At 55.8% G+C, this 27805-nt stretch overlaps 1 protein-coding gene across 1 annotated transcript; it reads right to left on the bottom strand.

The window, feature by feature from the left end:
- Positions 1–168: 168 nt before the first annotated feature.
- TMEM63B (transmembrane protein 63B) lies at positions 169–27715 on the bottom strand. The gene is made up of 24 exons (XM_040983458.1): positions 27598–27715; positions 21606–21788; positions 21264–21343; positions 20982–21020; positions 19956–20046; positions 18454–18491; positions 17658–17800; positions 17513–17564; positions 17072–17180; positions 16476–16546; positions 8527–8607; positions 8000–8123; positions 7368–7501; positions 7025–7162; positions 6780–6933; positions 4849–4955; positions 4642–4728; positions 4394–4459; positions 3232–3394; positions 2657–2762; positions 1625–1792; positions 1285–1400; positions 1077–1157; positions 169–970 (listed from the first exon to the last, which is right to left on the bottom strand). The coding sequence occupies exons 2-24, from the start codon at positions 21762–21764 to the stop codon at positions 782–784; spliced, it is 2496 nt and encodes an 831-aa protein (XP_040839392.1). The 5' UTR covers positions 21765–21788; positions 27598–27715; the 3' UTR covers positions 169–781.
- Positions 27716–27805: the final 90 nt, after the last annotated feature.

Raw genomic sequence — 27805 nt, 5'->3', positions numbered from 1 at the left:
AGTGGCCAACCCCCAAGTTCTCTGGCTCATATAGACCCAGGGCAAGAGGTCCTTGTCCAGCCCCCACTGCCCATTGCCCACTGTGGGAACTGTAACTGGGCCCTCTGGACCCACAGAAGGGAGCCCAGCCAGCTCTGTGTCCTGGCCAGAGGTGCAAATCACACACTTGCCTCTTTTTGTTTTTATTTTAAAGGAAAAAAAAAAAACAAACAAAAAACAACAACAACAAAAAAAACAGTGCAAAAACCCATTTTCCAGTGTCAGCCATGCCCACCCCCCACCCCAGTCCCCCCTAGCTCGGGCGACCCCACTTCTTGCGCAGCACCCCACCCCCTCATGCATCCCCCGGGGAGGCTGGAGAGCCAGATCCCAGGGGGATTTAGGGGGAAAGGAAAGAACTGGGGGAGGACCTCCTCCCACCCAGGTCTCTAGCTGTGGCATTAGGCACCCCACTATAGGCTCTCATTAACTCTTTCCTGGCCTCGCTCCTAGCAGGGGTGATGGGGTACCAGTCTGGGGGAACTCCCTGTGCACCCCTCCTTGCCCCGGGGCCAGCTCGGGGCTGCTCCTCACTGAGGTTTGAGGGGGGCTCCCTCCCTCCTTCCCTCCCTCAATGGTGGGGTTGGGGGGGGGGAGAGTGGCAAAGTCCCCAGGTTTAAATACCGTCATGAAAGCAGGGGCTGGGGAAGCCTTTTGATCTAATAAATTATTAGCGTTTTAGTGTCCATGGGGTGTGGGTGTGGGGCGGGGCAGGGCGCAGCCTCCAGGGCCCCGCCTCCCCTTACTGGTGAATCTCATTGTCCAGGAGGCTGTCCTCGCAGGACTGGAAGTCTGTGTCCGTCAGGCCCTCGGGCGGCATCAGCTCCTCGTCTTGGGACGAGGACGAGGGGGGCTCATCCCCTGAGCTGCCAGGAGCCCCCTCCCCTTCCCCATCCACCTCCGAGTCCTGCAGCACCTGAGCGATGTATTTCTGAAGGCCGAGAGGAAGGGGAGGAGGGTGATGGGCTGGGGTATCTCCCTGCTCTTTCCGCCCCCCACCCCTGGGGCTGCCCTTGGCCTGGGCATGGAACACTCACCGCAGATTTGGGAACGGCAGCAGTAGTGGGGGGCCTTCCGTTGCTCCTGGTGCCCACAGTATCTGTCTCCGTGTGTTCAATCTTAGAAAGGTCCAGAGGCAGTCAGGGAGTATGCGTGTGTAGGGGGGATGGCGCATCCTTGCCTTCAGCCCTCAGCCACCCCCTTGAGGGTCGCCCTACGGCCACCCTCACCTCCCGCCCCTCGCACCTTGTAGTTGTGGGCACTGAGGTATTTGAAGTGTCCAAAGCAGACGTGGCAGAGACAGATGACGATGGTGATGACCAGGACGACAAAGGTGAACATGGATGTGGGGGCCAGGAACCCTGGTGTTGGGGGCACATTTGAAAGCGGGGCTGGAACCTGTCCCTGGAGCCCTACCCCAAGGGGCAATGGCCTAGCCAGGAGTAGGGGGGCAGGTGTCGGCTGCCTTCTGGATGTAGTTCCCACACCCCCACCTGCTATGGTGTCATCCTGGCCTCTCCTTTACTGTAGCCTTGGATGTACGCCCTTGGCTTCCCGCCCACCTCGGGGCCAGCCGGCTCCTCACCAGTGCGCATGGTGGAGAAGAAGAGCAGCCAGAAGAGGCAGAGGATGGGCGCGGCCACCACCTGGTTCACGGCCCCTGAGTGGATCTTCTTGTCCAGCTTGGCCGGCAGGTAGGCGTAGTAGAGATTGTACCTGTCTACCAGGTGCTTCAGCAGCATGTACATGAGTCCTGGGGGAAGCCACATGGGCCCTGACCTCGGCACCAGTGCCAGTGGGGACGTCTGTGTGTCTTCTGGTCCTTGGGGAGATGGCTGGAGCGGCGTACCCCCCCTGCCGTGCCCCTCTCCCTCTATCCCTACCACGCTTCTAGTAAGAGCACAGAACTTGTGCACCCCACAACCCTCGTTTGGTTCAACAAGCATTGGTGCAGATTCTGTTGCTGTTCTCCCATCCCCTACACGCGTGGGTGTCAAAGAGCTAATTCTGTTCCCTCACAGGTTGAGGGGACAGAGGTTCAGGTTCAGGAGAGTGTTAAGCCTGGGACTCTGTTTTCAGCTGGCCAGGGAGGCTGGTGAAAGGGTGAGGATGTTATTGGAAGGGGAGGTAAAGGTTTGGGAAGGGAGCAGTGATGGTGAAGGAGAGAGTTTGCTAAACTCGATCAGAAGGGGAGAGACTCGGCTAGGTCACGGACCTCAGCTATAGCCCTTTGCTGCATGTCTGTGTACAGGTGTGCCCAGGGGAGGAGTGTGCCGTGTGTCTGCCCGCATCGGCAGGGGTGGGAGGTACACTCAAGCACATCTAGTGGGGGGCAGGCATTAGGGTGGGTGGGGATGGCCATGTCGGGGTGACTGTACCAAAAGACAGCATATCAGTGGGGTTCAGCTGGAGCTGGGGTGGTTCTCTCCCTCTCCCTGCCATCCCCCCAATCCCAGGCTGGGCCCCAGAGTGAGCCGGGGACCAGGTGGGAGAACCGAGGGGCCGGTCTCCCAGCCAGGGCCCCGTGCACTCAGGGTGGCCTGCTTCCCTAGAGTGGAGCGGGTGAGGTCCTGGGTCCCCCCGAGCAGGGCCCAGGTCCCGGCGCGGCGGTGCCTACCGAAGGGCACGATGATGGGGCAGGTGATACTGTAGGTCATGACCACCGTGAAGACGCACATCATCCACGCGTAGGCTGCGCCAAACTGGAACTCGTAGGCCTGATGCTGGGGGGGAGATGGGCAGGAGGGTGGCTCAGGGAGAGGGGGTCAGAAGCTCTGGGGAAGGGATGGGGGTGGGAGGACAGAGGAAGGCAGGGGATGCAGTGGAAAAGATGTTCAGGAGAGGGCAGGGTGTGTTGGGGGCCTTGGAGGAGCCAGGAGCTCACAGGTGCAGGGACAGGAGCTGGGAGGCCTGGGGAATGGGGTGCCCAGGTTTGTGGGGAGTTAGGATGGATCTTCCCCAATAGGATTTAACACTGGGCTGTCAGAACTGGCAGGGAACCTCAGAGTTATCTGTGTTGACACCTGCTTGTCCATCTAGGAAAATGGAGGGCACGTTCCTGAATGAGAAGGGAACGAAGCCCAGCAGCCTCAGCGGTCCCCCACCCCCAATCCTAGTCTAAGTGCTGCGTTGTCTGGCCTGGCCACCAGGGGGCGCTGTGTGCGGGCCGCTGCTGCCCCCGGGCGGCCGTACCCGCTTCACGTTGCGCCTCTCGGCGGCCGAGCGCGCCAGGCAGAGTCGGATCATGTACATGAGCAGGCCTGGGATGCGCAGCAGATCCATGGCGTTGCCGATAAAGGCGGAGGCAATGACGTAGTTCACGAAGAAGGCGCCGTTGTCGGGAAGGAACACGCACCTGCGGGCACCGTGCGCTCCAGCACTGCAGCCTGTGGTGCCGCCGGCCAGCGCCCTGGACCCAGGCTGCCTCCTCCGTGTGCAAGACGCCTAATTTAGCTCCTAAGCGCTTGTGTGCCAGCCCCCTCCCAAGCGTCAGCCGCCACCTCCAAAGGAAGCCCCCTGCGAGACCCAAGGTGGGTACAGATGTGGCTGAGAGCGTGTGCCCAGAAGACCCGCAGACACAGTACCCTAGAATATCCAGAGAATCTGAGGACCCTCGGGTGCGGGAGGCCCTTTCCCAGACCTAAACTCAGAGCGACCCCCAGAGGATGCGCCTTAGTCACCTGCACAACCCAGCTTCAGCCGCGCCCAGACATCTTTGCCGGAGAACCCCAGAGCCCCTGCCAATGCCATAATAACCCAAGTGCAACTCAAGGTGCCAGTGGATGGCCTGGAGCAAGATCTCTTATACAGCCCTGGTAGGTGCCCCAGCACAGGGGTCCCCTTGGGGGAAGACAGCCAGGAAGAACTCTACAGCTACACCCATGAATATGAATCCAGTGCTTCAGAGATGCCCCCAGAACTGGTACCTACTGACTCCCGACAGTGCCAGCCCTGAGCCCCCACTAATAAAGCCCTTCGGGGTACTCCTAGGAACCCCCACTGCACATCCTCTCCAACCCCCACTCTCTCCAGGGAGACTCCAGAAACCCCTCCCACCCTCCTGTCCCGTCCCCCAGGTCTGTCCCCCCATGATTAGTCTCAGGATGTAAGCACAGGAGATGCCCACACAAGCCTGGGTGCAGGGCCGAGGCCCCCAGTCCACCCTGTGAGGAGGGCCTCAGCATGCACTCAGACCCCAAGGACTGTGCCCACATGCACGCCCAAGCCACCCATGGATGCCTTCCTGGGGCTGATGCCACCAGTGCCCCCCCAAACCCCACTTGGTTGGGGGGAGGGAGCTTTGTTCTGCTCTCCAGTGGGGGGCTGGCAGTGTCTTGTTCCCCAGGTCACTCACTCAAACCGAATCGCTGCCTCAGCCAAGAACTTCTTGTCAAAGAGCCAGCGGAAAAAGAGGTCCAGGCTGTAGGGGGAGGGGAGAGGAAGACAAGGAGGGGGTCGGCACAGCACCCTGTCCAGGGCAGGGGTGCTCCCCTGGACAGGCTTCCCATCCTGGCAGGAGGTGGTCAGCCTGGCCTGTTTCCCACTCCCAGGTAGGCAACCCCTCCTTCCTGCTCTACCCCTGAGCCAAGCTCAGCAACTCACCTGCTCAGTCCCAGTGAGGGCAGGAGCAGCACCATGAAGATGAGGAAGGTGTAGCACTTATGCATGGTGGTCCTGTTCTCCCCGGAGCTGGGCGTGCAGAGTGGGAGTGGGGGGCGGTCTGGTGAGCCCAGCCCCCAAGCCCCCGATCAAGGCAGGGATGTGCCCCGGGAGAGGGTGGGCTCCTCCCTGGCTGTGGAGGAATCTCACCGTGTCCAGTGGGCTTCGAAGAAGGCAGAGTAGTAGACGATGGTGGGCAGCAGGGCCGAGAAGCACCAGAGCAGCAGGGTGGGGAAGAACTGGGTGATGATCGGGTTCTGCAGGGGCATGGGGGGTGCCCAGAGGCACAGGTCAGCAGGGGCGAGTCTCCTGGGCCCCGGCTTGCTTTGCTAATCTGGACTCTCAAACTGAGCCCTGGACCCCACGCCAGAAATCCAGGTCAGGGGCCAGCCTGGGTGGTGCAGTGGGTTAAGCCAGTGTTGGACTGCCTAGTGGAGTCTGACTCTTGGCTGCTCCGTTTTTGATCCAGCTCTCTGTGAATGTGCCTCAAAAGGCAGAAGAAGAAGGCCCAAGGGCTTGGGCACCTATCACCTGTGTGAGAGACACAGCTAGAGCCCCTGGCTCCTGACTTCAGACTGGCCCAGGCCTGACTATTTTGGCCTTTTGAGGAGTGAAGCAGATGATGGAGGATCTTTCCATCTCTGCTTCTCTCTGTTGCTGCTTTTCTTTACTCTTCTTTCTCCTTCCTTCCTTCCTTAAGATTTATTCATTTTCTTAAAGATTTTTATTTTTATTGGACAGTCAGATATACAGAGAGGAGGAGAGACAGAGAGGAAGATCTTCTGATTATTCACTTCCCAAGTGACCACAATGGCTGGAGCTAAACCAATCCAAAGCCAGGAGCCAGGAACCTCCTCCAGGTCTCCCATGTGGATGCAGGGTCCCAAGGCTTTGGGCCGTCCTCGACTGCTTTCCCAGGCCACAAGCAGGGAGCTGGATGGGAAGTGGAGCTGCCGGGATTAGAACCGGCGTCCATAATGGGATCCTGGTGTGTTCAAGGCGAGGACTTTAGCCACTAGGCCACCAAGCCAGGCCCAAGATTTATTCATTTTATTTGAAAGTCATAATTACAAAGAGAGAGAGAGAATCTTCCATCCACTGGTTCACTCCCCAAATGGTCACAATGGCTAGAGCTAGGAGCTTCTTCTTGGTCTCCCACATGAGTGCTGGGGCCCAAGCACTTGAGCCATCCTCCATTATTTTCCCAGGCACATCAGTAGGAAGCTGGACTGGAAATGGAGCAGCCAGGACTCAAACTCTTCCAGGGAATCAAACAGTGAAGCAGTTGGGACTCAAACCAGCACCCATATGGGATGCCAGCATGACAGGTAGAGGATTAGCCTGTTCTGACACAGCGCAGTCCCCACTGCCTTTCTGATAAATACATTTTTAGTATATGTGCTGCCGAAGTGAGCACGATAAATACATTTTTAAAGAAGAAGAAAAAAAAACAGTCCAGATTATCTGAAGGGTTAGGGTGAGGCTGGATGCTTGGGTCATGAGCACAGCCCAGCACTAGCAGGCACTGGTACATTTCCTATGTGCCAGGAAGTGATGACATACTTCCTTCCCCATTGGGCACATGAGAAGAGCGATGTGAAGAGGACATACTCAGCTGGCATGCCGGGGGAACTGACCCCAAGCAGGCCAGCCAGGTCTTATCTATGATGCTGCTGCACTTAGTGACTGCCAAGCTGCCCCGGGTGTCAGGGTTTCCAGCCTCTTTTGGCCAAGTGGTCCTGCTTTCCTACTTAGGCTTCTGTATTAATGTAAGGATGAACATTCTGTACATCCAAAAGCCAAGGAACTGGTCAACCCCTGCATTTTCTGGCTGGGGAGCCACAGGGATGAGGAAAAAGCAGTTACTCTAGCTCCCTCAATCAGTTAGGACTGGACCCAGGCCCTCTTCTTCTCTGGGTATTTCTCCAGGAATGGTTAACCCTGGTGAGGGGTGGGGGGCAGTCTCCAGCACAGGTGCACAGGGGGACTATGGGAGCTGCTGCTCATATGGGCCTCTATGTCTGTGTGTTATGACATGGGGGCACGGGGGTACAGGGAGCCAGGGTGGCTATGGGCCTCACGTTGAGGTACTCCACAGGCTTGGTGACATTGAACTTGTCCATGGTGGTGATGATGATGGCTGGGGTGGTGAGGAAGAAGAGGAGGATGAAGAGGACGACATTGATGACGAGGCAGCGCAGCCACCAGATGAAGCCACGAATAGAGAGGTGCTCCCTGGGAAGGCAGGGGAAGGGGTCACCGGAGGTAGGGTAGGGGATCCAGAACTTGGGGGTTCCTCCCCATGCCCCACCCCCAGGGCACCCACCAGTAGATGTTCTGGGGGTCAGGGGCATAGGACACGGTCCAGTTGGAGATGTGCAGGGACTCGCTGCAGGACGAGGCACGCGGCTCCCCGCGACATGCGCAGCCCTGGCACTTGCACACGTTGAAGTCCTTGAGAATGCTGGCAGGTGGAGGTACAGTTACCACAGCACAGCCAGGGACTCCCCCTCACTGCTGATCGTGAGTGGTATACATGGCGACACAGCCAGGGAACCCCCCCATCCCCATAGCCAACCACGGGCTATGAGCACAGGCCCCTGGGACATCCCACCACCACTGCCAAACACAGGCCACGAGCATAGACCCCGGGATGGGTGGGGGCTCACATGGCGGTGATGGTCTCATTGTGGAAGGTGACAAAGGCCATGCCCAGAGGCTTCTCGTTCACCTTCTCCTTCTCCCGCTTGTAGTCCTCCTTTAGCCTCTGCTCCAGCTTTGTGTAGTACTCAATGGCCTCCACCTGCCAGGGGTGGGGGTCCAGGGCACAGGTGCTGGCACCACAGTCCCCAGGCAGGCCCAACCAGCCCCTGTTCCTGAGGTTGTCCACCTGTGTCCTAGCTCACGGAAGGCTCACACCCGCACGAGGCAGGTACCCATCTCACAGACCAGTCAACTGAGGCTTGCAACAGTGGGGAAACCTGCTGTGCCCAGAGCTGACCTTTTCCAATTCAGGGTTTGAAAGCCTGGTCACCATGGGGACCAGGACAAACTCAACAGTGCAAGGTGGAGCCTTGGGGACCAGGGAGCCCAGCCTTACCTCCCCTGAGAGTTGGCGTGCCTTTGGCCTGGACCTTGCACTACGCCTCTGTGTCTGTGTGTGCCTGTGTGCCTGTGTACCTGTTCCTAGCATTGCAGGGCAACTGTCCCATGGGGCCATCCAATCCCTGCCCAGGTCCTGGCTGACGCCCCCTCATCCTGGTTAGGGCCGCAGGAGCCCAGCAGCTGGTTCTCATCCTACCTGTTCGCAGCCCCGCACCACACAGCAGCAGAGGTGGCCGCAAGGTTTGGGGTTGATCATGGTGGGTACGTTCTCCTTGCTCTGCAAGTTGGTGAAGTAGAGTTTCCCCCGCTCTGCCTTCTTCCTGTGAGAGCCGGAAGCCGTGTTACCCGCCAACCCTGGCCAGGAGGAACACAGGGAGCCCAGCCTGGTGGTCATCTAGCCTATTCCCCAAAGCACAGGGACTGTCTTGTCCCAGTTCAGGTAAGCCCCCATCCCAGGGCCACCTCCCCCATGGCTTGGAAGTCCTACTAAAGTCTGCCCTGAGTTTCTCATACTGCAGCCAAGGCAGAGTATGTCTTCAGATGAGGTAGGGACTGTGGCAACCAATGCTAATGTCCAGGCTTTGCTTTGTCCAAGGCTGAATGGACAACAGGTTCTGTAGAGTGAAACTGAAAACCAAATGCCCTGGGAACACTCTAGAAGGGACGACCTTCGGGGTCAGGGGGCCTTCAGGATCAGCAATGGCTGCCCCCCAACCCTGTTACCTCTCCGCATCGAGGAACATAAGGCGAGCCACGTTGTAACATGGGCGGGCTTCCAGCACTGTGCAGTTGGGGTAGGCCTCCCTGAAACACAGCCCAGTTGTCAGCTCCCAGGGGGACCCACCCCCTGCCCTGGGTGCCGCTCCCTCCAAGAACCCTCCTCCCCCTGGCCCACATCACACTTCCTCTTAGTTTGCCAAAAAACGAGAGTGTCCTGAAGACTCTGTAATCCTGCCTTCTGCTCCTCCAAGCAGGGGAGTGGGTGCATGGGTATCAGGGGACCGTAAGGGTGATGTGTGAGTTGATAAACTTGGCTGCATAGGACACTTTTGTCTGGTGCAGGCAGGCCATGCAGAGCTGTGGGCTGATGCTTGTCGGGACTGTGAACCGCAGACAGAACACTGCTCCCAGAAGACCTGGTCCTGGTCCAGTATTTCACCTGGACCACTGAGTAACTCCAAGCAACCCGCAGCTCTGCCTGTAGGATGAGCTCTGTCTAACCCTAGCCCAAGGCAGATCAGATACAGATGCTAATCCCTGACCTGGGACTGGCCTCCAGCCCTGGCCAGACTGGCACTTAGACCTCAGACACAAGGCTGTCTCCTACCCCTTACCCCTGAGCTAAGATTGACCCCAGCCTTGACCTGAGACTGACCAGGGGTGATCCAGCACCTGGCAGGGACTTGTTCCATTTGACCACATATTATTGATCTTAATCCGAAATCTAGACCGAGTCCCCACCTTCTCATGTTTGGTTAAAAATTTTAAATAAAGGACTACCGAGCCTAAAATATGTCTGGGATGTGTTCTGAAGCAGAAGATGGACTCACGGACCTAAAACTTAAAAATCACAAGGATGGGAGCCTTGAAAACCTCTTCCCTTGGAGCCTCCAGAACTTTCTCCATCACCACTGCTGCTCAACCCACTTGAGGGTTCCTCTTCAGGAGGAGGAGCCTGTCCTGGCAGCCGACTAGCCTCTAATCTGCTACACTGCACCACACAGCCCCCTGAGCACGCATGTGGGGTGCTCCATGAGTTCAGATGGATCCCAAGCCCAGACCATGGTAGTGGCAGGCCCGGGAACGCATGGAGGACAAGCTGCCTCCTGCTGGTCACTGCACCCCCGGGCCTGGCCCAGCAGCCTGCCATGATGTGCTCCAGAAACAATGCGGGGCTGGCCCTGGAGCTCAGCACCTGAAGCCGTGGCCTGGGATGCAGGCACCTTGAATGAGCATAGGTTTGAGTCCTGGCTGCACCCCTTCTCAGCCAGCTCCTGGCTAAACTTCCTGGAAAAGCAGCAGAAATGGTCCAGGTGTGGGGGCCCCTATTGCCCACGGGGCAGACCCCAATGAGGTCCCAGGATCCTTGCTTTGGCCTAGACCAGTCCTGACGATCGTAGCCATCTGGGGAGCGAACCAGAATGTGGAATTTCTCTCCTTCTGTTTTTCTGTCTCTCTCTCTCTCTCCATGTAACTCTGCCTTTCAAATGCACCCAGTCAATCTCTAAAAAAGAAGCATTTGCTCAATGAATGAAGCAACCAAATGGGGCTTCCATAATGCTTACCCCACCCCACTGGCCCCCAAGCTGCAACTAGGATCAGAGCCCCCTCACACCTGTTTGGAAGCTCACTGTTGATGGTAACCATTAACTCTTTCCTGAACAAGACTGGAGACCAAGCCCTGATGGACAAAGCTAAAACGAGGAGTTCCACATGGATCTGGCTCAGGCTCAGGTCCTCAGTCACCCTGGTACACAGTAGGCATACAAGAGATGTATGCTGAACAAATGGAAGGTGGCTCAGCCAGCCTGCCTGCACTCAGTTCTCTCGGTCCCAGAACTGTTTTCTTCCTAGCACCCCCCTCCCAGCCCCCCATGACATGGTGTCTCTCAGGTCTACCAGCAGCTTCTTTGTTAGCCATGACAGCTGCTCAGGAGGTATTTGTGTTCAAAAGAACAGAGCTTGGTGCAAGCTGGCAGCTGATTCCAATTGGATCATAATTTTGTTTTTTAACCTATCTGAGAGAGATATCAAGGTTCCATTTGTTGGTACCCTCTTCAAGCGCACAGCAGCGAGGACCACTGCAGGGAGCCGGCAAGGGGAGCTTCCAGGACAGGAACCCAGACACTGATATGGGATGCAGAGATCCCAATGGTGCCTTACCTGCTGTGCCAAATACCTGCCCCAGACAGTAATATTAATACTGAGCACAGGATGCAAATCTTGACCCAGGGCAAGGCATAGCCTTAACCTCAAACAGGACCAAAAAGTTCTCTAATACTGACCACAAGGGTAACTTAATTTTTTACAAAAAGTTTTATTTATTTGCTAGAAAAGCAGAGTGGGACCTGGCATGGTAGCTTAATGGCTGAATTCCTTGCCTTGCAAGCACCAGGATATCACATGGGAGCAGGTTCTAATTCCAGCAGCCCTGCTTCCCATCCAGCTCCCTGCCTGTGGCCTGGGAAAGCAGTTGAGGACAGCCTGGAAGAAGCTCTTGGCTCCTGGCTTCAGATCAGCTCAGCTCTGGCTATTGCGGCTGCTTGGGGAGTGAATCATTGGATGGAAGATCTTCCTCTCTGTCTCTCCTCCTATCTGTACATCTGACTTTCCAATAAAAAAAAAAAAAAAAGGAAGAGTGATGGAGAGAGGAAAAGACACAAAGAGACAGAAAGATCTTTCATCCTCAAAAGGTTACAACAGCGTGGGTTAGGCCAGGCTGAAGACAGGAGCCAGGAGTTTCATCTTGGTCTCCTACACAGGTGGCAGGGACTCAAACATTTGGGTCATCTTGTGCTGCTTTCCCAGGTTCATTAGTAGGAAATGAGATGAGAAGTGCAGCATTGGGGGCTCACACTAATACCCCGATGCAGCAGCTTAACCTGCTCTCTCAGTGCTGGAACCGGATCATCAAAACTTTGCTTATTTTATTTTCAAAATTTGTTGGGGGTCCAGCGTGATAGGCTATGGCTAAAGTCCTCGCCTCACATGCACCAGGATCCCATATGGGCACCATTTCCTGTCCTGGTTGCTCTACTTCCCATCCAGCTCCCTGCTTGTGACCTGGAAAAATAGTAGAGGACAGCCTAAGGCCTTGGGACCCTGCATCCACATGGGAAACCTGGAAGAAGCTCCTGGCTTTGGATCGGCTCAGCTCCAGCTATGGCGACCTCTTAGGGAGTGAATCAGAGGACGGAAGATCTTCCTCTCTGTCTCTCCTCCTCTCTGTAATCCAACTTTGTAATAAAAATAATATATATTTATTTTATGGGAAATAATAAATACATATTTTTTAAAAAAGATGTATTTATTTTTATTACAAAGTCGGATGTACAGAGAGGAGGAGAGACAGAGGAAGATCTTCCATCTGATGATTCACTCCCCAAGTGACTACAACGGCCAGAGCTGCAATGATGAAGCCAGGAGTCCGGAGCCTCCTTCAGGTCTCCCACACGGGTGCAGGATCCCAATGCTTTGGGCTGTGACTGCTTTCCCAGGCCACAGGCAGGGAGCTGGATGGGAAGTGCGGCTGCCGAGATTAGAACCAGCACCCATATGGGATTCCAGCGTATTCAAGGCAAGGTCTTTAGCTGCTACACTATTGTGCCGGGTCCTCGTTTTTCTTTTTTAAGATTTATTTTATTTTTATCACAAAGTCAGATATATAGAGCGAGGAGGAGAGACAGAGAGGAAGGTCTTCTGTCCAATGATTCATTCCCCAAGTGACTGCAATGGCCAGTGCGGCGTCAATCTGAAGCCAGGAGCCAGGAACTTCCTCCAGGTCTCCCACATGGGTGCAGGATCCCAAGGCTTTGGGCCGTCCTTGACTGCTTCCCCAGGCCACAAGCAGGGAGCTGGATGGGAAGTAAAGCTGCTGGGATTAGAACCGGCGCCCATAACGGGATCCTGGTGTGTGCAAGGTGAGGACTTTAGCCACTAGGCCACCACGCCAGGCACTGCTCTATTTCTGATCCCTGCTAATGTGCCTGGGAAAGCAGCAGCAGATGGGTCAGTTCCTCAGGCTCCTGTACCTCAGGGAGAGACCTGGATGAAGCTCTGGGCTCCTGGTTTCGGTCTGGCCCAGTCCTGGCTTTTGTTGGTCATTTTGGGAAGGAAACAGCTGATAGATTTCTCTCTGTCTCTTCCTTTCCTCTCTCTGTAACTCTACTTTTCAGATAGTCTTTAAAATATTTCTATTTAAGGTCCTAGTGCAATAGCTCAAATGTCTAATCCTCCCCCTTATAGCACTGGGATTCCTGATGGGCACTGATTTGTGTCTTGGGTACTCCACTTCCCATCCAGCTCCCTGCTTATGGCCTGGGAAAGCAGTCAAGGATGGCTCAAAGCCTTGGGACCCTGCACCCACATGGAAGACCCAGAGGGGCTTCTGGCTCCTGGCTTCGGATCAGCTCAGCTCCAGCCATAGTGACCATTTGGCAAATGATTCTGTGGATCTTTCTCTGTCTTTCAGTCTCTGTAAATTTGCCTTTCATATATATATATATATATATATATATATATCAGCACCGGCCGTTGCAGTCAATTGGGGAATGAATCATCAGACAGAAGATCTTCCTCTCTGTCTCTCCTCCTCTCTCTATATATCTGACTTTGCAATAAAAATATAAATCTTTTTATTTATTTTTTTTTTAAAGATTTATTTTTATTATTTTTTATTGGAAAGGCGGATATACAGAGAGGAGATACAGAGAGGAAGATCTTCCGTCCGATGATTCACTCCCCAAGTGAGCCGCAACGGGCCGATACTATGCCGATCCGAAGCCAGGAGCCTCTTCCGGGTCTCCCACGCGGGTGCAGGGTCCCAAAGCCTTGGGCCGTCCTCGACTGCTTTTCCGGGCCACAGGCAGGGAGCTGGAAGGGAAGCGGGGCTGCTGGGATTAGAACCGGCGCCCATATGGGATCCCGGGCGTGCAAGGCGAGGACTTAACCACTTGCGCCACCGCGCCGGGCCCTATAAATCTTTTTAAAAAATTTTGCTTTAAATGGGAATTTTAAGAATGTTTACAACTTAAAATTACTTATTTATTTAAATATTTATTGATTTATTTTTATTGGAAAGGCAGATATACACAGAGGAGAGAAAGAGAGAAAGATCTACTGTCCACTGATTGAGTCCCCAAGTGGCCACAACAGCCGGTGCTGAGCCAATCAGAAGCCAGGAGCCAGGAGCCTCCTCCAGTCTCCCATGTGGGAGCAGAGTTCCAAGGCCGTGGATTGTCCTCAACTGCTTTCCAAGGCCACAAACAGGGAGCTGGATGGGAAGCAGAGCCACTGAGATTAGAACTGGTGGCCATGCGAGATCCTGCCATGTGCAAGGCGAGGACTACAGCCACTAAGCTACCGCACTGGGCCCTGTTTATCTATTTCTTAAAAGTGATTTATTATTTATTTGAAAGTCACAGCAACTGAGGGGCAGATCCTTTACCTGATGAATCACTCCCAAATGGCTGCATCAACCTGTGCTGGGCCAGGCTAAAGCCAGGAGCCAGGAACTCTATTCTGGTCTCCCACATGGGTGCCAGCGCCCAGGTACTTGAGCCATCTTCTGCTGCTTTCCCAGGCACACTAACAGGAAGCTGGACTGAAAGTGGAGGAGCTGGACACCAGTATAAAATGCAGGTGTTACAAACAGCAGCTTAATCTGACATGCTACAATGTCAGCTTTTTTTTTTTTTTTTTTTTTAAATTAAAAGGCAGAGGGAAGCCTGGTGTTGTGGCATAGCACATAAAGCTACCCCCTCAACATCAGTATCCCACATGGGTGCTGACTCAAGTCCTGGCTGCCCACCTCTGATCCGGTTCTCTGCTATTGTGTCTGGGAGAGCAGCAGAGGATGGCCCTTTTGCTTCGGCCTCTGCATCCACATGGGAGACCTGGATGAGACTCCTAGCTCTGGTCTGGGTTAGTCCTGGCCATTGCAGCCACCTGGGGAGTAAGCCAGTGGATAGAGGATCTCACTCGTTCTGTGTGTCTGTCTTCCCTCTCTCTGTGTAACTCTTTAAAAACAAACAAACAAACAAACAAACAAAGGACAGGGAGGTACAGGGAAAAGTCTTACATTTATTGCTTCACTTCTCAGATGCTCAAACAGGCAGAATGATGCCAAGCCAAAGCCGGGAGTTCTGATTGTGTTTCCTTGGTGGACCCAAGTACTTGAGCCATCACCTGCTGTTCTCAGAGTGGGACTAGGCAAGAAGTTGGCTGGAGAGGGAGCTGAGGTTTGCACCCAAGCATTCTGATAGCGGATGTAGCCATCCTAAGTGGTTTTTACCTTAGTGTCAAATGTCTAGTACTAATCATTTTAAAGCTGTAACTATTCATCTGAAAGGCAGACTTAGAAAGACACAGATAGAAAGTTCTTCTGCCCACTGGTTCCATCCCCATTTGGCTGCAAAGGTCAGGGCTGGGCCAGGCTGAAGCCAGGAGTCTGGAATTTCATCCAGGTCTCCCAGGTAGGTGGCAGAGGCCCAGTGACTTGTGCTATCTTTCTGCCACTTTCCTAGGCCATTAGCAGGGAGCTGGATTGGAAATTAGGCAGCTGGACTTGTACCAATGCTCCTATCAGAAGCCAATGTCACAGGTGGTGGCTTAACCCACTATACCACAGTGCAAGCCCTATTATCACTAATGTTTTTTCTTTTTAATCTGAGGAGGCAGAGAGATGGCAGCAAGACAGAGAGGGACAGAGAAAGGGGAGGGAGAAGAGAGAAAGCTATGTATCTCTTATGCAACTAGTGTATACCTCAAGGATTTACAACAACCAGGACAGAGCCAGGGCCAGAGCCAGGAGCTGCAAACTCAACCCAGGTCTCCCACATGGGTGGCAGGGACCCAGCGACTTGAGCCTTCACTTGCTGCCTCCAGTGGGAGCTGGAATCAGAGGCAGAACAGGCATTTGCAATGGGACACGAGCATCTCAACTGGCGGCTTAACTGCTAGGCCAAACACCTGTCTTGGGCAATCTAATTCTGATGGCTGCTGTGGTTCACGGAGTTGTTTTTATTGTACCTTAATTTTCTCCTTCCATTTGTGCTGGTCATAAACCAGCTCTAAAGCCTGCACCATGGGGCTCTGGAATCGGAGACTGACCAGATCTTACTGCCAGTCCTACTCAAGCATTCTTCTTCCCGACCAGGCCTCAGCTGGCCTGATGGTGGAACTGACACAGCCCACCCTGCACATGGGGCTCTTCTGGCCACCCTGAGCCCTGGTGCCCAATCATGACTGCTGACCACCTCCCCAAATGGATCTGCACACTGTGAACCCCGAGAGTGCCCTGAACATACTCACATTTTAGGCCCAGAATGCACTATGCAATTAATGGCTGACTGCACTGAGTGATACAGCACGGCTTAATCCTACACACAGAGCTCCCTACGCTTCCCCACTAGAGGGTGGCATTTGCTCCGACTGTCCACCATGGGCTCTGCCCCAGCTGGCCACTGACCAGGGGAGTTCACCTCTCTGCTTCCTGCCCTGCCTCCGCCTTCTGCCCACCTCACAGTCCTGGAGGTCTCTCCTGCCATCACAAGACAGAATTCCAGAGCTGAGAAGTCCTCTAAGAGAGGGGCACAGCAGCCTGGGCCCTCCTGGATGCCAACTGACTCCTCCTGGCCACATCCATACACTGTCTCCAGAAGGCACTGAAATATTAGGGAAGCGACGCACCTGCTATGGACCCTGAGTCAACGACATGTGACCCAAGCCACCAATGTGAGAGGAGGGAGTAAATGACTTGACATTCCTGCTCTCAGAGGGGCTCTCTCCTGACCCAAGGGTGAGAGCACTGCCAAGTTGGGGATTCCTTCCCTGATCTAACCTCCCTGCCTGCCTGCTGCAGACCTGTGAGCTTGAGGACGGGGGCATTCAAGGACCAAGGCAAACAGGCAGGGCAGGGCCTGGGCCTGTGGGGGGCAGGGCAGCTCACTCACTCAAAGTGCTTCTTGATCTTCTCCGATTCTGCATACTTGGAGATGCCATTGATGAAGAGGGTCCGTTTGACCTGGGGGTGGGGGTCAGGGAAGGAGGGGTGGTGGGTTTTCCTTCTGGGAGCTCAAGCCCAAAGGTGCCAGAAGTTGCAGGGAGGGGTTGGAGCAGGGTGCTTGTTTTGAGGAGGGACAGTGGCAGTGGGAAGAGGCCTTGGGGCAACGCCAGGTCCCGGAGGAAGTATGAGGCAACTAGGCTGTGAGCCCAGTGAAAGAGCCCCATGGTCCTGGGCTCTGAGAGTATTACAGAGAGGAGTGACGGGGTGCTGGACCCTGAACCTCAGTGCAGTGGCTGGCACAGACAAGGTGCTTGGTGTGGGCTCAGTGAATGAGCAAGCACGGGGAGGGGAGCTACTGCTGTGACAGCAACTGCCCAAGTGCCAGGCACAGCCCAGGAACTTCTCCTGGGCACAGGCGCCATTGTCACCCCATCATAAAGGTGTGGAAACAGAGGCTGGGTGGGCGGTGGCGGGCAGTTATGCAGATGGCAGGATGGGAGCTTCAGAGCTGGGGTGCACAGCCCTGGGCCCAGCCACACTCACCAGGTCGTCCTCCTTGTAGCGCATCTTGGAGGTGTGTCGGCGCATGCTGTAGACAGTGAGCAGCAGGTACAGGAAGGCGAAAGAGGTGTGCAGCCACAGCAGGTTGTTCCTGGGGGCCGAGAGAAGCCTCAGACGCTGCAGATGTGCATGGACGGGGGCCCCTCATCACCATCCCTTCCCTGCCCCAAAGCCCTGAGATTGTTCCCTGCCAGTGGCAATGTCTCCACAATATCACCTCTCCGTCCTGCACCCACTGGCTGCAGTGCCCTGCCCTAGTCCAAGACTGTACCCTCTGCTTCTCCATCTGGTTGTGTTGGGGCTCCTCAGATGGGACCCACTCTGCTCCATGATCCTAGCTGCCTGTCCCCCTGCACCCCATATGAAATTATTGCCGAGATGCTGGCCACACTGGGATCCCACCGCCTGGCTTCCCAGCCTTACCCAGACTTCAAATTGGCGATGGTGGTTCTCCCAAAGCTGTAGGCATTGTTCTCTGGAAGGAGGGGGAGGGAGGATGGTAAAGTCAGGGTGCGGCCCCCTCTAGAGCCCTCCTCTCAGTGTCCCAGCTGCTCTGGCCCTCACTCACCCAGCAGGTCCCCTGAGAAGTTGACAGGCAGCACGATGCCCACGGAGAGCACACCCACGACGACCAGCAGCCCGATGATGTGCCGCTGGAAGGACAGGTAGTGCACGGCATCGCCCCCACACTTGTCCCGGATCTCGTCGTCCCTGTGGGTCCATGCGATGGGCAGAGGAGCTGGGTCAGGGCCAGGGTTAGGGGGTGGGGGCTGCCCTACCACGCCTGCCTCCCTGGCCCCTGCTGAGCTGGCACCAGTTAAGGGGTGGAGACATTGGAACTCTGGAAAGGAGGAAGGTTTTGGGGAAGAAAAAGGAGAAGGGGGACTTGGGAGAGGTACAGGAGGAGAGGGGGCTAGAGGGAGGAGGGAGACTATATAGGGAGAGGGATGGTGAGAAAGCTGGAAGGGCAAGGCAGAGGGGGATGGGAGGAAGAACAGTGGCTCTTCTGGTACTGGATGAGTTTGGGCGGTGGGGGAAGGAGGCATGGGTGGTGACTTCTCTGACCCAGTGAGCTTCTGCCTCTCCCAGTGCTCACTACCTGCCTGCTTGCCTCTTGGCTTAGTCTGCTGGCTCCCTCCAGCCTGACTGTGCCCCCTACCCACTGGCTGCTGCACAGGAGGCTGAGGCGGGTTCCAGTCCCTGCTCTCGAGTGGTGGGGGCAGGGCGGGGAGATGCCAGCAGCAGCCTTGGAGTGGCAAGCAGGGTACAGGTCCTGCTGGGAGTTCTAAGGCCTCTGAATGTGGGAGGGAGCTGGCAAGGCATACCAGATCTCTTGCTCTAAGGTTCTAAGAAGCTTCACTTACTTTATCCTGAAGATGGCTGTGAGCCAGGAGCAGAAACCCTGGGGGGACAAAGGATGGTCAGCTGCAGTGCCTCCCCCTACCCATGCTCCCTCCCAGTCCCTTCAAGTTCCACCCACCCATTCTTTGGATGACTTGTTGGCTCATCTACACACACACACACACACACACACACACACACACACACACACACACACACACACACACACACACACACACACGCACACACACACACACACACACACACACACACACCTGCTAAAGCAAATCCCTGCACCCCTGTAGCTAAGTTCACACACACACACACACACACACACACACCTGCTAAAGCAAATCCCTGCACCCCTGTAGCTAAGTTCACACACACACACACACACACACACACACACACACACACACACACACACACCTGCTAAAGCAAATCCCTGCACCCCTGTGGCTAAGTTCAGCCCCAGAGAGGCCAAACAATGGTCCCAGACTGCATAACTGGGGAGCCCAGGGTGGACACAGGTGTAGCTGGGAGGTCTTGGAGAGGGAGTAGGGGGTCCCCAGGACCCCTAGATAATAAACAAAAGCCTGCCACATGGCTGCCAACAGCTCAGGGGGGTAGATTCCACTGCTTAAGTGTCAGGGGTGTCTTATTCACCCTGGAGTGGCAAAAGCCACGGTCACCTGGCCATGGAGAAGTTTCCGTTCCCTTCAACTCCCTGCAGAAGGTGAGGTTGGCAGGAGGAGGGCCAGGGAGAGAGAACCAGCCCTGTATCTTACCGGGAAAAGCCCCAGGATGGGGGAGAAAGATGACCTGCACCTGCTGCTAGGGTCATCTGTGCCGGGGACCACCTGCAGGCCTCTCGCTAGCAAGGTGCAGTGGGGGAGGAGAGGAGTTCTCTCGGCTTCACCGCTTACCTGTGAGTCCAACTCAGCAAGCTGATGGTCTCTTCTGCTGGGGCTGCTGTGGGACCCTGGGTCTGAGCGGCACCAACCAGACCCCTCCCCACCCACTGCTATTGAAGACTTAGCCACTCGGCTCATGCCCCCTACCCTCAGAAAGACACAGCAGTGGGTAGCAGCCCCGGTGTATCAGACCTGACATGGAAGGCAGCTGAGGTCTGTGTGAACCGTCACACGTGTGCCTAATTTAAGAGGATCCACTGTCGCCCAGCTCTACCTCCCAAGCAGGTCACCATATGGCCCCACAAAGGGCCAGGACTGCCAGGCTGCCACCTCTGGATGGGATCATGGCCAGGCAGGCCTGGAAGGCTCACAACTCTTTCTAAGCAGATGGTGGCCTGAGGACTAGCAGGCAGAGGTGAACACAGAGTCCCACTGCGGTGCCACAGCTTGGGATCTGCAGGTGCTAGGGCTGTGCCGATGACAGGGAGAACGGCAGAGAGGGTAGGAGGTACCTGTGCATCCTAGACAAATCACCTCGACTGCACAGCCCTGGAGGAGCAGCCCCAACACTCCAGGGGGAGGGGCAGGACATTTGTAGGAAGAGTACTTACATTGTCCCTCTGGTCAAAGTCAACAGAGCTGGAGACAGAAGTGAGACGCTCGTACCGGTCATGACTGTCCCCGTGCATAGCTGAGGCCACGCTGGGGGAAGGGGGAGATGAGACACAGAGAGCCCGGTGAGCTTGGGTCCCCTGGGGTGCAGCTGACAAGATAGGGCTCCAGAAGGCACAGAAAGCGCAGAGGCTGAAGCGAGAGAATGACTGCCCCTGATATACCTTTTCCCTGCCACCGGGTAGCATGGGCCCTGAGGACCAGGCAACTGTCATCCTTGGGCCCAGGAGGTGGAAGACAGTACCATGCAGTTCCACTGACCACCAGCAGGGTATATGTGTGTGAGGGGGGACATGAAAAGTGATGCAAAGAGCCACAAGAAAGTGAAGGACCCAGGGACCTAGAGAGGTTTCCCAGGAAGGGCTGAGGGTGGAGGATGTGGAGGGGGCTGGCTGGGCCATGTCTCCTGGGCGGGGCCCTACTCTCCCTGTTCCCTGATCCCAGCAGCTGCCGCAACTCCAGTCCTATAGACAGAGACCACATTGTATGTTAACATACAGGAGGGCCAGACTTGGAGGGCTCCTTGGGCAGCGCCCCTGTCCCAGACCTCCTCCAGAAGGAGTTAGCAGCAGGGACCCCTGGAATGTGAAGAACTGGCTGTTAAGAGATGGGAAGCAGCGGGGCGGGGGGGGTATCCAATCTTGTCTCTGCTGAGAGTTGTGCCCTGGGGTTCCTGGGGGCCCAAGAAAGCAAGGGGCCTGTGGTGAGGAGTGAGGATTGAGGGGGAAGCACCTCTCCCAGGCAGAGAGCCAGGGGGAGGGATTGGGAAGTTGGGAGGCAGAGACAAGCTGGGGAGCCCCCCGGGCTCTGCAAAGCACACCGCCTGCATTAATCTGAAACATGAGCCTTCAGAGGAGAAAACTGCAAAGAGAAACCAGCAACTGAGCAGAAAGAGAAGGAGAGGCGTGAGAGAAGAAAAGGGAGAGCTAGTTTAGTGGGGGCGAGGGGACCAGTGCCCCACATACTATTCCTGTTCCACTCGGTCTCTCTCCTGCCGCCGGTGCCTGGGGACAGAGAATGGCAGCATTAGCAGGGGACTGGGGTTGGGAGGGAAGGCCGGCTTTGGGCACCGGCTAGGAGCAGAGGCCCAGTGAAGGGTCCTCATGTACTCCATGCCCACTCTGGAACCAGACCCTCTCTCTGCCCGCCTGCCCCCCAGAGGGGACGAGCAAGGGTGGGTGGGTGCCTTCTTGTTCCTGGCAGTGTGGAACAAGCTGTCTGCTTGTAGAGCTGGAGAGAGGGTTTACCTGTCAGCATCTGTCACCAAGGCCAGCCGCCCATAGTCCCAGGCCACCTTCCGGAGGATGGAGAATAAGAACAACAGTGCCTGGGGGAAGAGCAGGTGGTTGGCAGATGCAGTGGCTGTCACAATCTGGCATAGGAGGACAGAGGGGCTAGACTGATATCTTAGAGGAGGGCCCTGGGTTTGGAGGTAAGGCTTGGGTTGCAGGCTAGGGGTTGCACCTGCAGCCAAGCTCGGGGCAGTGGGGCGGGGGGAAGAGAGTGGCCAGAGCTTGGAGGCGTCTGCCAGGTGGGTACAGGGCACGGGTTGGATACCAGAGGTAGGGAGCCGTGTTGAGGGCACTCACAAGAAAGCACATGAAGTCGAGGGCCAGCACGGTGGGGACACCCCCAAAGGGCAGGCCCTGTAGGACCGTGCTGCGGATGCGGGCACTGTAGCAGTAGTCCTTGGGATTGCTGTTGTTGAGGGCCGTGGTGCCCAGTGTGGCCAGCAGGAAGGGCAACATGGCTGCTATTGCCGCATGGTCCTCCTGGGTAGAAGGCAGAGCAGTTAGCTGGGCTCGCCCCCACATTACCCTCACAGACTCACAGCCTGGTGGGCATGGGGAGGGGGCCGCCTGGGTGGGTGGAAAGCTCTGGCCTCAGGAGATAAGGGCCTGGGAGTGGGGGAGGGGTGAGCCATGTGGATTTTACTTTCATTGGCTCTGGAGCTGTGACCCCCCACCCTGGGCCCCTGGGGAACTCAGCCTTAGATAGACACCAGCCTGGACTGGGGAGACTGGTTCCCAGGAACTGGAAGGTGTCTCTGATTCAGTAACACCTACCTCTGCCCCCAGGGCACACACCACAGCCACCTCCCTTTTTCTGCCCCCCTTCTCATGCAGGGTTCAGAGCTCAGCATGAGCCAAGACAGGGAGGTGGGTCTTGGTCCTAAGGGTCCCAACCTAAGAAGTGGGCTCCAGGCCAGAAACCAGCTGCCTTGGAAGGATCTTCTCCTTCTGCCCCATTAGTAGGTGGTATGACTTCATGTGTTTAGAAATCGCAACCTGGTTAATCACTGCAGTGTAACTGGCTTCAAAACAAGATGTTCAACTTCCGAGCTACCCCTTTGTCCTCCGGGGAAGGGTCCGAGGGGAAAAAGTCAAGTAAGAAGTTGGACACCTGGGTTTGTTACCTGCCTGGCTCCAGCCATTTTTGCTCTTCCCACACACCTGTTCTTTCCTCCTGCTTTTTCACCTCTCAACCATCTGCACAGGGTTACTTGTGTGGTGTAAGGACTACAACTCCCAGAATGTCACGCTCCTGCCTCCAGAGCAGGGCACTCTGGGAATGCTATTGGGGGTGGGGTGGAGCTTTCCTATTCAGAGTGGGTGGGGACCTCTTAGCATGCCTAAGCTCCTGCAGCCTGGATCCTGCCCTCCTGCCCCAATCCCAGCAAGGCTGTTCAGCACAGGACACTGGGTGGTTGGGTTGGGCAGGATGAGGAAGAGAGGACTGGCCAGGTTGCATGCATGTCTGGGTTCTGGAAGTGCTTGGGAAGTGAGCGAAGCTGGGTGAAGTGTGGCTGCTGCTGCAGAGGCAACGGCTGCCCCACCCCATCGCACCAGAGAGCCCCTGGAGACTCCTGCTGACATCACTGGAGCTCTGTCAGGGGAGGGGGCTCCCCAGGGAAGAAAAGAAACCAGACAAAGAGACAGAACAACAAAACCAGCATCATGGACTGCAACTTTAGGAATAACTGTCCCTGAAACCTGGAGGTACCAGGAGGATCCCCAGTGCCTCAAGGCAAGGGGCTATTAGATGGAGGGGAAGCTGGGGTTGCTTATGGGGTTCACCTGATCCTGGGTAAACCACAAAGCCTGGGTGCGGAAGGCCTAGGGAGCAACAGCCCTGTGCCTGTGTTACATTGCCCTCTTTTCCAGCCCAAGCCACAACACCCATTTAGTTATTGTGGCAGGTGTCACTTCCCTAGTGCCTAGTTCGAAGAATAATATGCCCGATGATTTTATTTCCTCCTAGACAATCCTGAGTATCACTGCCTGCAGCACAAGGATGCTCAGAGAGGTTCAGGAACATTCCCAAGGTCACCGTGCTAATCAAATGATGGACGAGGGATTCAAACCCAAGTCAACCTTGTAAAGCTAGAACACTCTCTAGGGCTCCATGATGTTTTTCTGACAGGCTCTGAGTGGGACTCCACAGACAGTGGAAGCTTCATCTATGCCCATGAAATGATGTGCGGGCACAATGGAGAGGTGTGTCGATGTGTGCGGCTATGGTGCAGGTGACGGGCAGTTGGCAGAGGTGAAAATGAGTTGCCCGCCTCTAAGTGGGAATGTCTACATGGGTGTGTCTGGGAGCCTGGTATGTAGGCACAGAGTATATTGAACCTGGGGCACCAAGGAAGGCTAAAGGTGAATATAGAGATCTTGAATTGGCAGTGGGGTGGGAAGACTCTAACACACACCCCTTTCTCAACTCCCAACTCCAGTGTACCCTCAAAATCTCCCCAGCCCACTCCAACCCTTTGCCCTTTACAACAGGGCCCAAAAAGTGCGATCCTCCCCTCTCCCCATGTGCTTAGCTCTTCTCCAAAATAAGAGTGGTGGGATTGATTCTCCCACCAGTACAGCAAGAAGGCAGACACACTCAGATCAGTATTTCCCACTTCAGGAAGGAAGGAGGAAGCAGGGACCCAGGGAGGGGAAATGGTCACAGGGCAGGTGAGGGGTGGGGCAGGGCTTGTGTCTCTGCCAGTCCACAGGGTTAGGCCAAGCTCTTAATGGTCAGGGGTGGGGTTTCATCCAAGGAAGCCACTCCAGGAGGCAGAGAGCAGGGAACAGCCCCAGACAGAATATTGGGAGGGAAGGGCCTGGAGCACTTTTTGCAGGGTGCAGAGGAGCCTAAGCTAGCCTGATTCTGGGGTTTAAAACCAAAGCTTTAGCTGGGAATGTGTGAAGAAGGGTGACAGAGGATTTGATTTTGAGCTAACATCATTTCATCATTTCGGAATGTGCATGGTAGGCGCTTGGGCAACATGAAAGTTTTATTTTTTTTTAATGAAGTTACTAGGGAAAAGGCTTAATTTTGGGCTTGGGATCATAAGGAAGGCAGTGTAATCTGATGGGAAGAGGTAAAGATGGAGGTCAGCACCATGGCCTAGAGGCTAAAGTCCTTGCCTTGAACGCACCGGGACACCATATGGGACCAGCAGCCCCACTTCTCATCCAGCTCCCTGCTTGTGGCCTGGGAAAGCAGTTGAGGATGGCCCAAAGCCTTGGGACCCTGAACCCACGTCGGAGATCTGGAGGAGCTTCCTGGTTCCTGCCTTCAGATCGGCATAGCACTGGCCGTTTGCTCTCTTGGGGAGTGAATCATCAGATGGAAGATCTTCCTCTCTGTCTTTCCTCCTCTCTGTATATCTGACTTTGTAATAAAAATAAATAAATCTTTTTTTTTTTAAAAAAAGGTGGCGGCTAGCTTTGTTACTATGTGATCGGGCCCCAGTCTTCCAATCTGTAACAAAGAGATATTAACATCCTTGTCTTATAAGTAAGGACTTAGAGGGACAAGTTAAAATGTATCTACAAGTAAGGCTAGAAGCAGTAGTGGAGGAACAGATTTACAAATGCTTATCAAACTCTTGGGAGAGGGGAAAGGGGACTCAAAAAGTCCAATGAACATGTGTATTTATGGGAAAAATGTGTAGATTTAAAAAATTATTTTACAGCCAAGTAAACTTATCTTTTTATTCCATTTTCCATGATCTTTTTGAAGTGCTCCCTATTTGTCCGAGGCACTGAGGACAACTTAACTCTGTTCCTCATCATGACTCCAGGGGAATACTGAGGCACAGAGAGGATACCAAACTTTACTGGCTCCCCAGCCAGTCTGTGGGGGATCCTGCTATGGATCCAGCAGTTGGGCTGGAGTCTGTCCATAACTACTGCACTTGGCTGCCTCTACAAACACAAGGCCACTTCCAACAGGAAGCTGGGGCTGGGGTTCAGCCACCGGAGAGCAGGGGCTGGGGCGGGGGGTCAGCTGCCAGGGAGCTGTGGGTCAGGGGCGAGAGCAGGGAGAGTACTTCCAGCTACCACTCTGGAGACACGCCATGCCCAGGTTCTACTCGCATACTTCTCTCCCCTTGCTCCAGACCCTCCACTGGGGCCGTGGGTTGGTGACTTCAAGTCCGGAGACAGGTGCAAAGGACAGGCAACATAGTTGGGGTGGAGAGGGGTTAAAAGAGCAGTCCCCAGGACACAGAAGATCTGACTGCCAAGCTGGGCAATGGCTTTATCACTCTCAGCCTCAGTTCTACTGCCTGTGACAAGGGGTCAACAATCCAGTTGTCTGGTTGTTTTCAGGATTAAACAAGATTGTGCATATCAAGTTCTTTTGTGGTTTAAGGCATATAATAACCCCTCCCCTACTCCTATAGAGGTGGATACACAAGCATTTGGTTTAGTGGAAGAAAACTGGTAAAAAGAGAAGAAAACTTGCAATATAATAGAACAGAAATATCACAGAGCTTGCCTCAGTGAGGTCTGGGACTTACGCTGCTGTGGGGACGTCTGCTGAAATGGCAGGAGATATCCCTAGACTCTCTGGCATATTCCATCCCATCCATCTGTATCCTCAGCTAGGGGCGTGGGAGCTGGTGGGTGATGCTAGGCTGGGTCAGAAGCTCAGAGCAGAAAAGCTGCTATTGGATGCTACCAAGCAAGGGGAAAATCTTTCCACCTGTACTACCCTGCTTCATTCCAGGATAAACTGTGTAGTAACCACACTTTGGCAAGGAAACCAAGGGTTCAGACAGGTTAGGGAACTTGTCAAGGTCACACAGCTGAAAGCACAGCAGAGGCAGGATTTAAACTCAGGCCTCTATGAGGCCAATAAACCCGGAGAGAACTTGTAGGCTAGCCAAACAGGGGTTCTTAGTTCCCCGATCCACCACCCACCCACAGGTTAAGACTACACTGGGTCAGCCAACAGCAGGTTCCAGCATGTGCCTCATGGGGCATGCCAGGGCCAGGCCTTCTGGTGCCCTGGAGGGTCACCACGGTGCCAGCACACTCCCACCTAGAGCCTGGCAGAGACTGCTGTTCCCCTGGTGAGGCAGGACCTGGGGCCACCCTCCCACTCCCCAAGCCTCCCCCAGGAGAGCTGTGCACAGCCTCACTGGATAGGGGCTTGCAGCAAACCCAGAGAGAGTGCCACATTGGTGAGGAAGATCCAGCTCCTGAGGGTGGCAGAGGACGCAAGCTAACTCCCAGTGGCCAGAACCTCTCTGCTCAGGGACCCAAGCAGGTGGCAGCCCAGAGCCCCAAGGACAGTCAGCCCCTCTGACCTCTCCTGCCCCCTTCCCAAGCGTCCCTCCCCTTGCTGGGGAGTAAGATGACCAGCTTTAGGACTGTCTGTCCTAGGTGGTCAACACGGGCAGAAGGGACAAAGCGCGACCCCTCCTCCCAGCAAGGCCTTTGCACCCTCCTGGGCCGGTAGTTCCGCTCCCCAATGCGTTCCCCACCGCACCCTCCGACGCAGGCCCGGGCGGCTCATGAATGAACTGCACTGTGTGGGGCGCAAGGAGAGAACACACTCCCTGTCGCTCAAGCCAGCAGCCTCTCTAGCCCGCCAGGCCCGCCGGCTGACCGGTCTCCACCCCGGCCAGCCCGGGGGCATCAGCGGCCGGCCTCCAGCCAGCAACACCAGCGACCAGAGAACCCTGCCCTTGTCCGAGCCTAAGCAATACCCCCTCCCGCTCCCGGCCAGCTTAGGGTGCGCCAGGCCCCTGCACTAGAGACGCGAAAAAGAAAAATGAGATCCAGGGCATCAGACTTGGCGACCCCAAGCTCCAAAACTCGGGGGCGGGGGCGGCTGCTTTCCACCTCCGCGGGAAGACGGGGCGCAGCGATGGGGTCACCAGAGGGGCGCGGGGCGGGCGCGCACCTGAGCCCGGCCAGGTGGGACAGAAGAGTGGCAGGTGCCAGGAGGACTGAGGCGAGGTGGGGGGGTCTCCGCCCCTTTGGGATCTCCCGAAGGGTGGGGGGAGCTGGAGACCCAGGACGGTGCACATCTGGTCCCGCGACAGGGGTCGGGGGGGTGGTGGTGTGGATGGAGAACTCACATTTGGCTAGGGATGGTGCGGGGTTGGGGGCAGCAGGGTCCCCGCGGGCCCGAGCACCTCTGGGTCCCGCAGGAGCTGCTAGAAGGGAGGGGACGCGCAGCAGAGCCCGGGTTTTTCCTTTGGGTGGTGCTGGTGCTGGTTGCTGGTGCTGGCGGTGGAATCCTCTACAAAGCCAAGGGACAGGGGGGTTGGGGAGGGGGTCGCGTACTCACCCCCAGGCGCAGACGCGGCTCCGGCTCCGAGCCCCGGGTTGGGGCGGGGCGGGGCGGGGGAGGGGGAGGGGGATCGCGGGGCGGCTCGAGCTCCGGGCTCCTGCGGCGGCCGCGGCAGCCGGTGGGGGAGGGGGAGCGGAGGAGGGAGGGCCGGGGCGGGGCCGCGCAGGGCCCACCCCTCACGCCGCACACACGCAAGGCGCGCGCG

The sequence above is a fragment of the Ochotona curzoniae genome, unplaced genomic scaffold (genome assembly GCF_017591425.1).
Source record: "Ochotona curzoniae isolate NIBS_2020 unplaced genomic scaffold, NIBS_Ocur_1.0 contig_3819, whole genome shotgun sequence".
In the NCBI taxonomy this organism is placed as follows: domain Eukaryota; kingdom Metazoa; phylum Chordata; class Mammalia; order Lagomorpha; family Ochotonidae; genus Ochotona; species Ochotona curzoniae.
Note: the sequence above shows the minus strand (reverse complement) of the source record. Positions and strands in the feature narration are given on the sequence as shown.

What these genes read in the sequence shown, in the direction of transcription:
- TMEM63B (XM_040983458.1), bottom strand. Translation starts at nt 21,764, where the DNA reads ATGTTGCCCTTCCTGCTGGCCACACTGGGCACCACGGCCCTCAACAAC. An exon ending in GACCGAGTGGAACAGGAATA is followed by an intron (nt 20,047 to 20,981) that starts GTATGTGGGGCA and finishes CCCTTCCCCCAG; the next exon opens with CGTGGCCTCAGCTATGCACG. An exon ending in AGAGGCGCAACGTGAAGCGG is followed by an intron (nt 2,763 to 3,231) that starts GTACGGCCGCCC and finishes TCTCCCCCCCAG; the next exon opens with CATCAGGCCTACGAGTTCCA.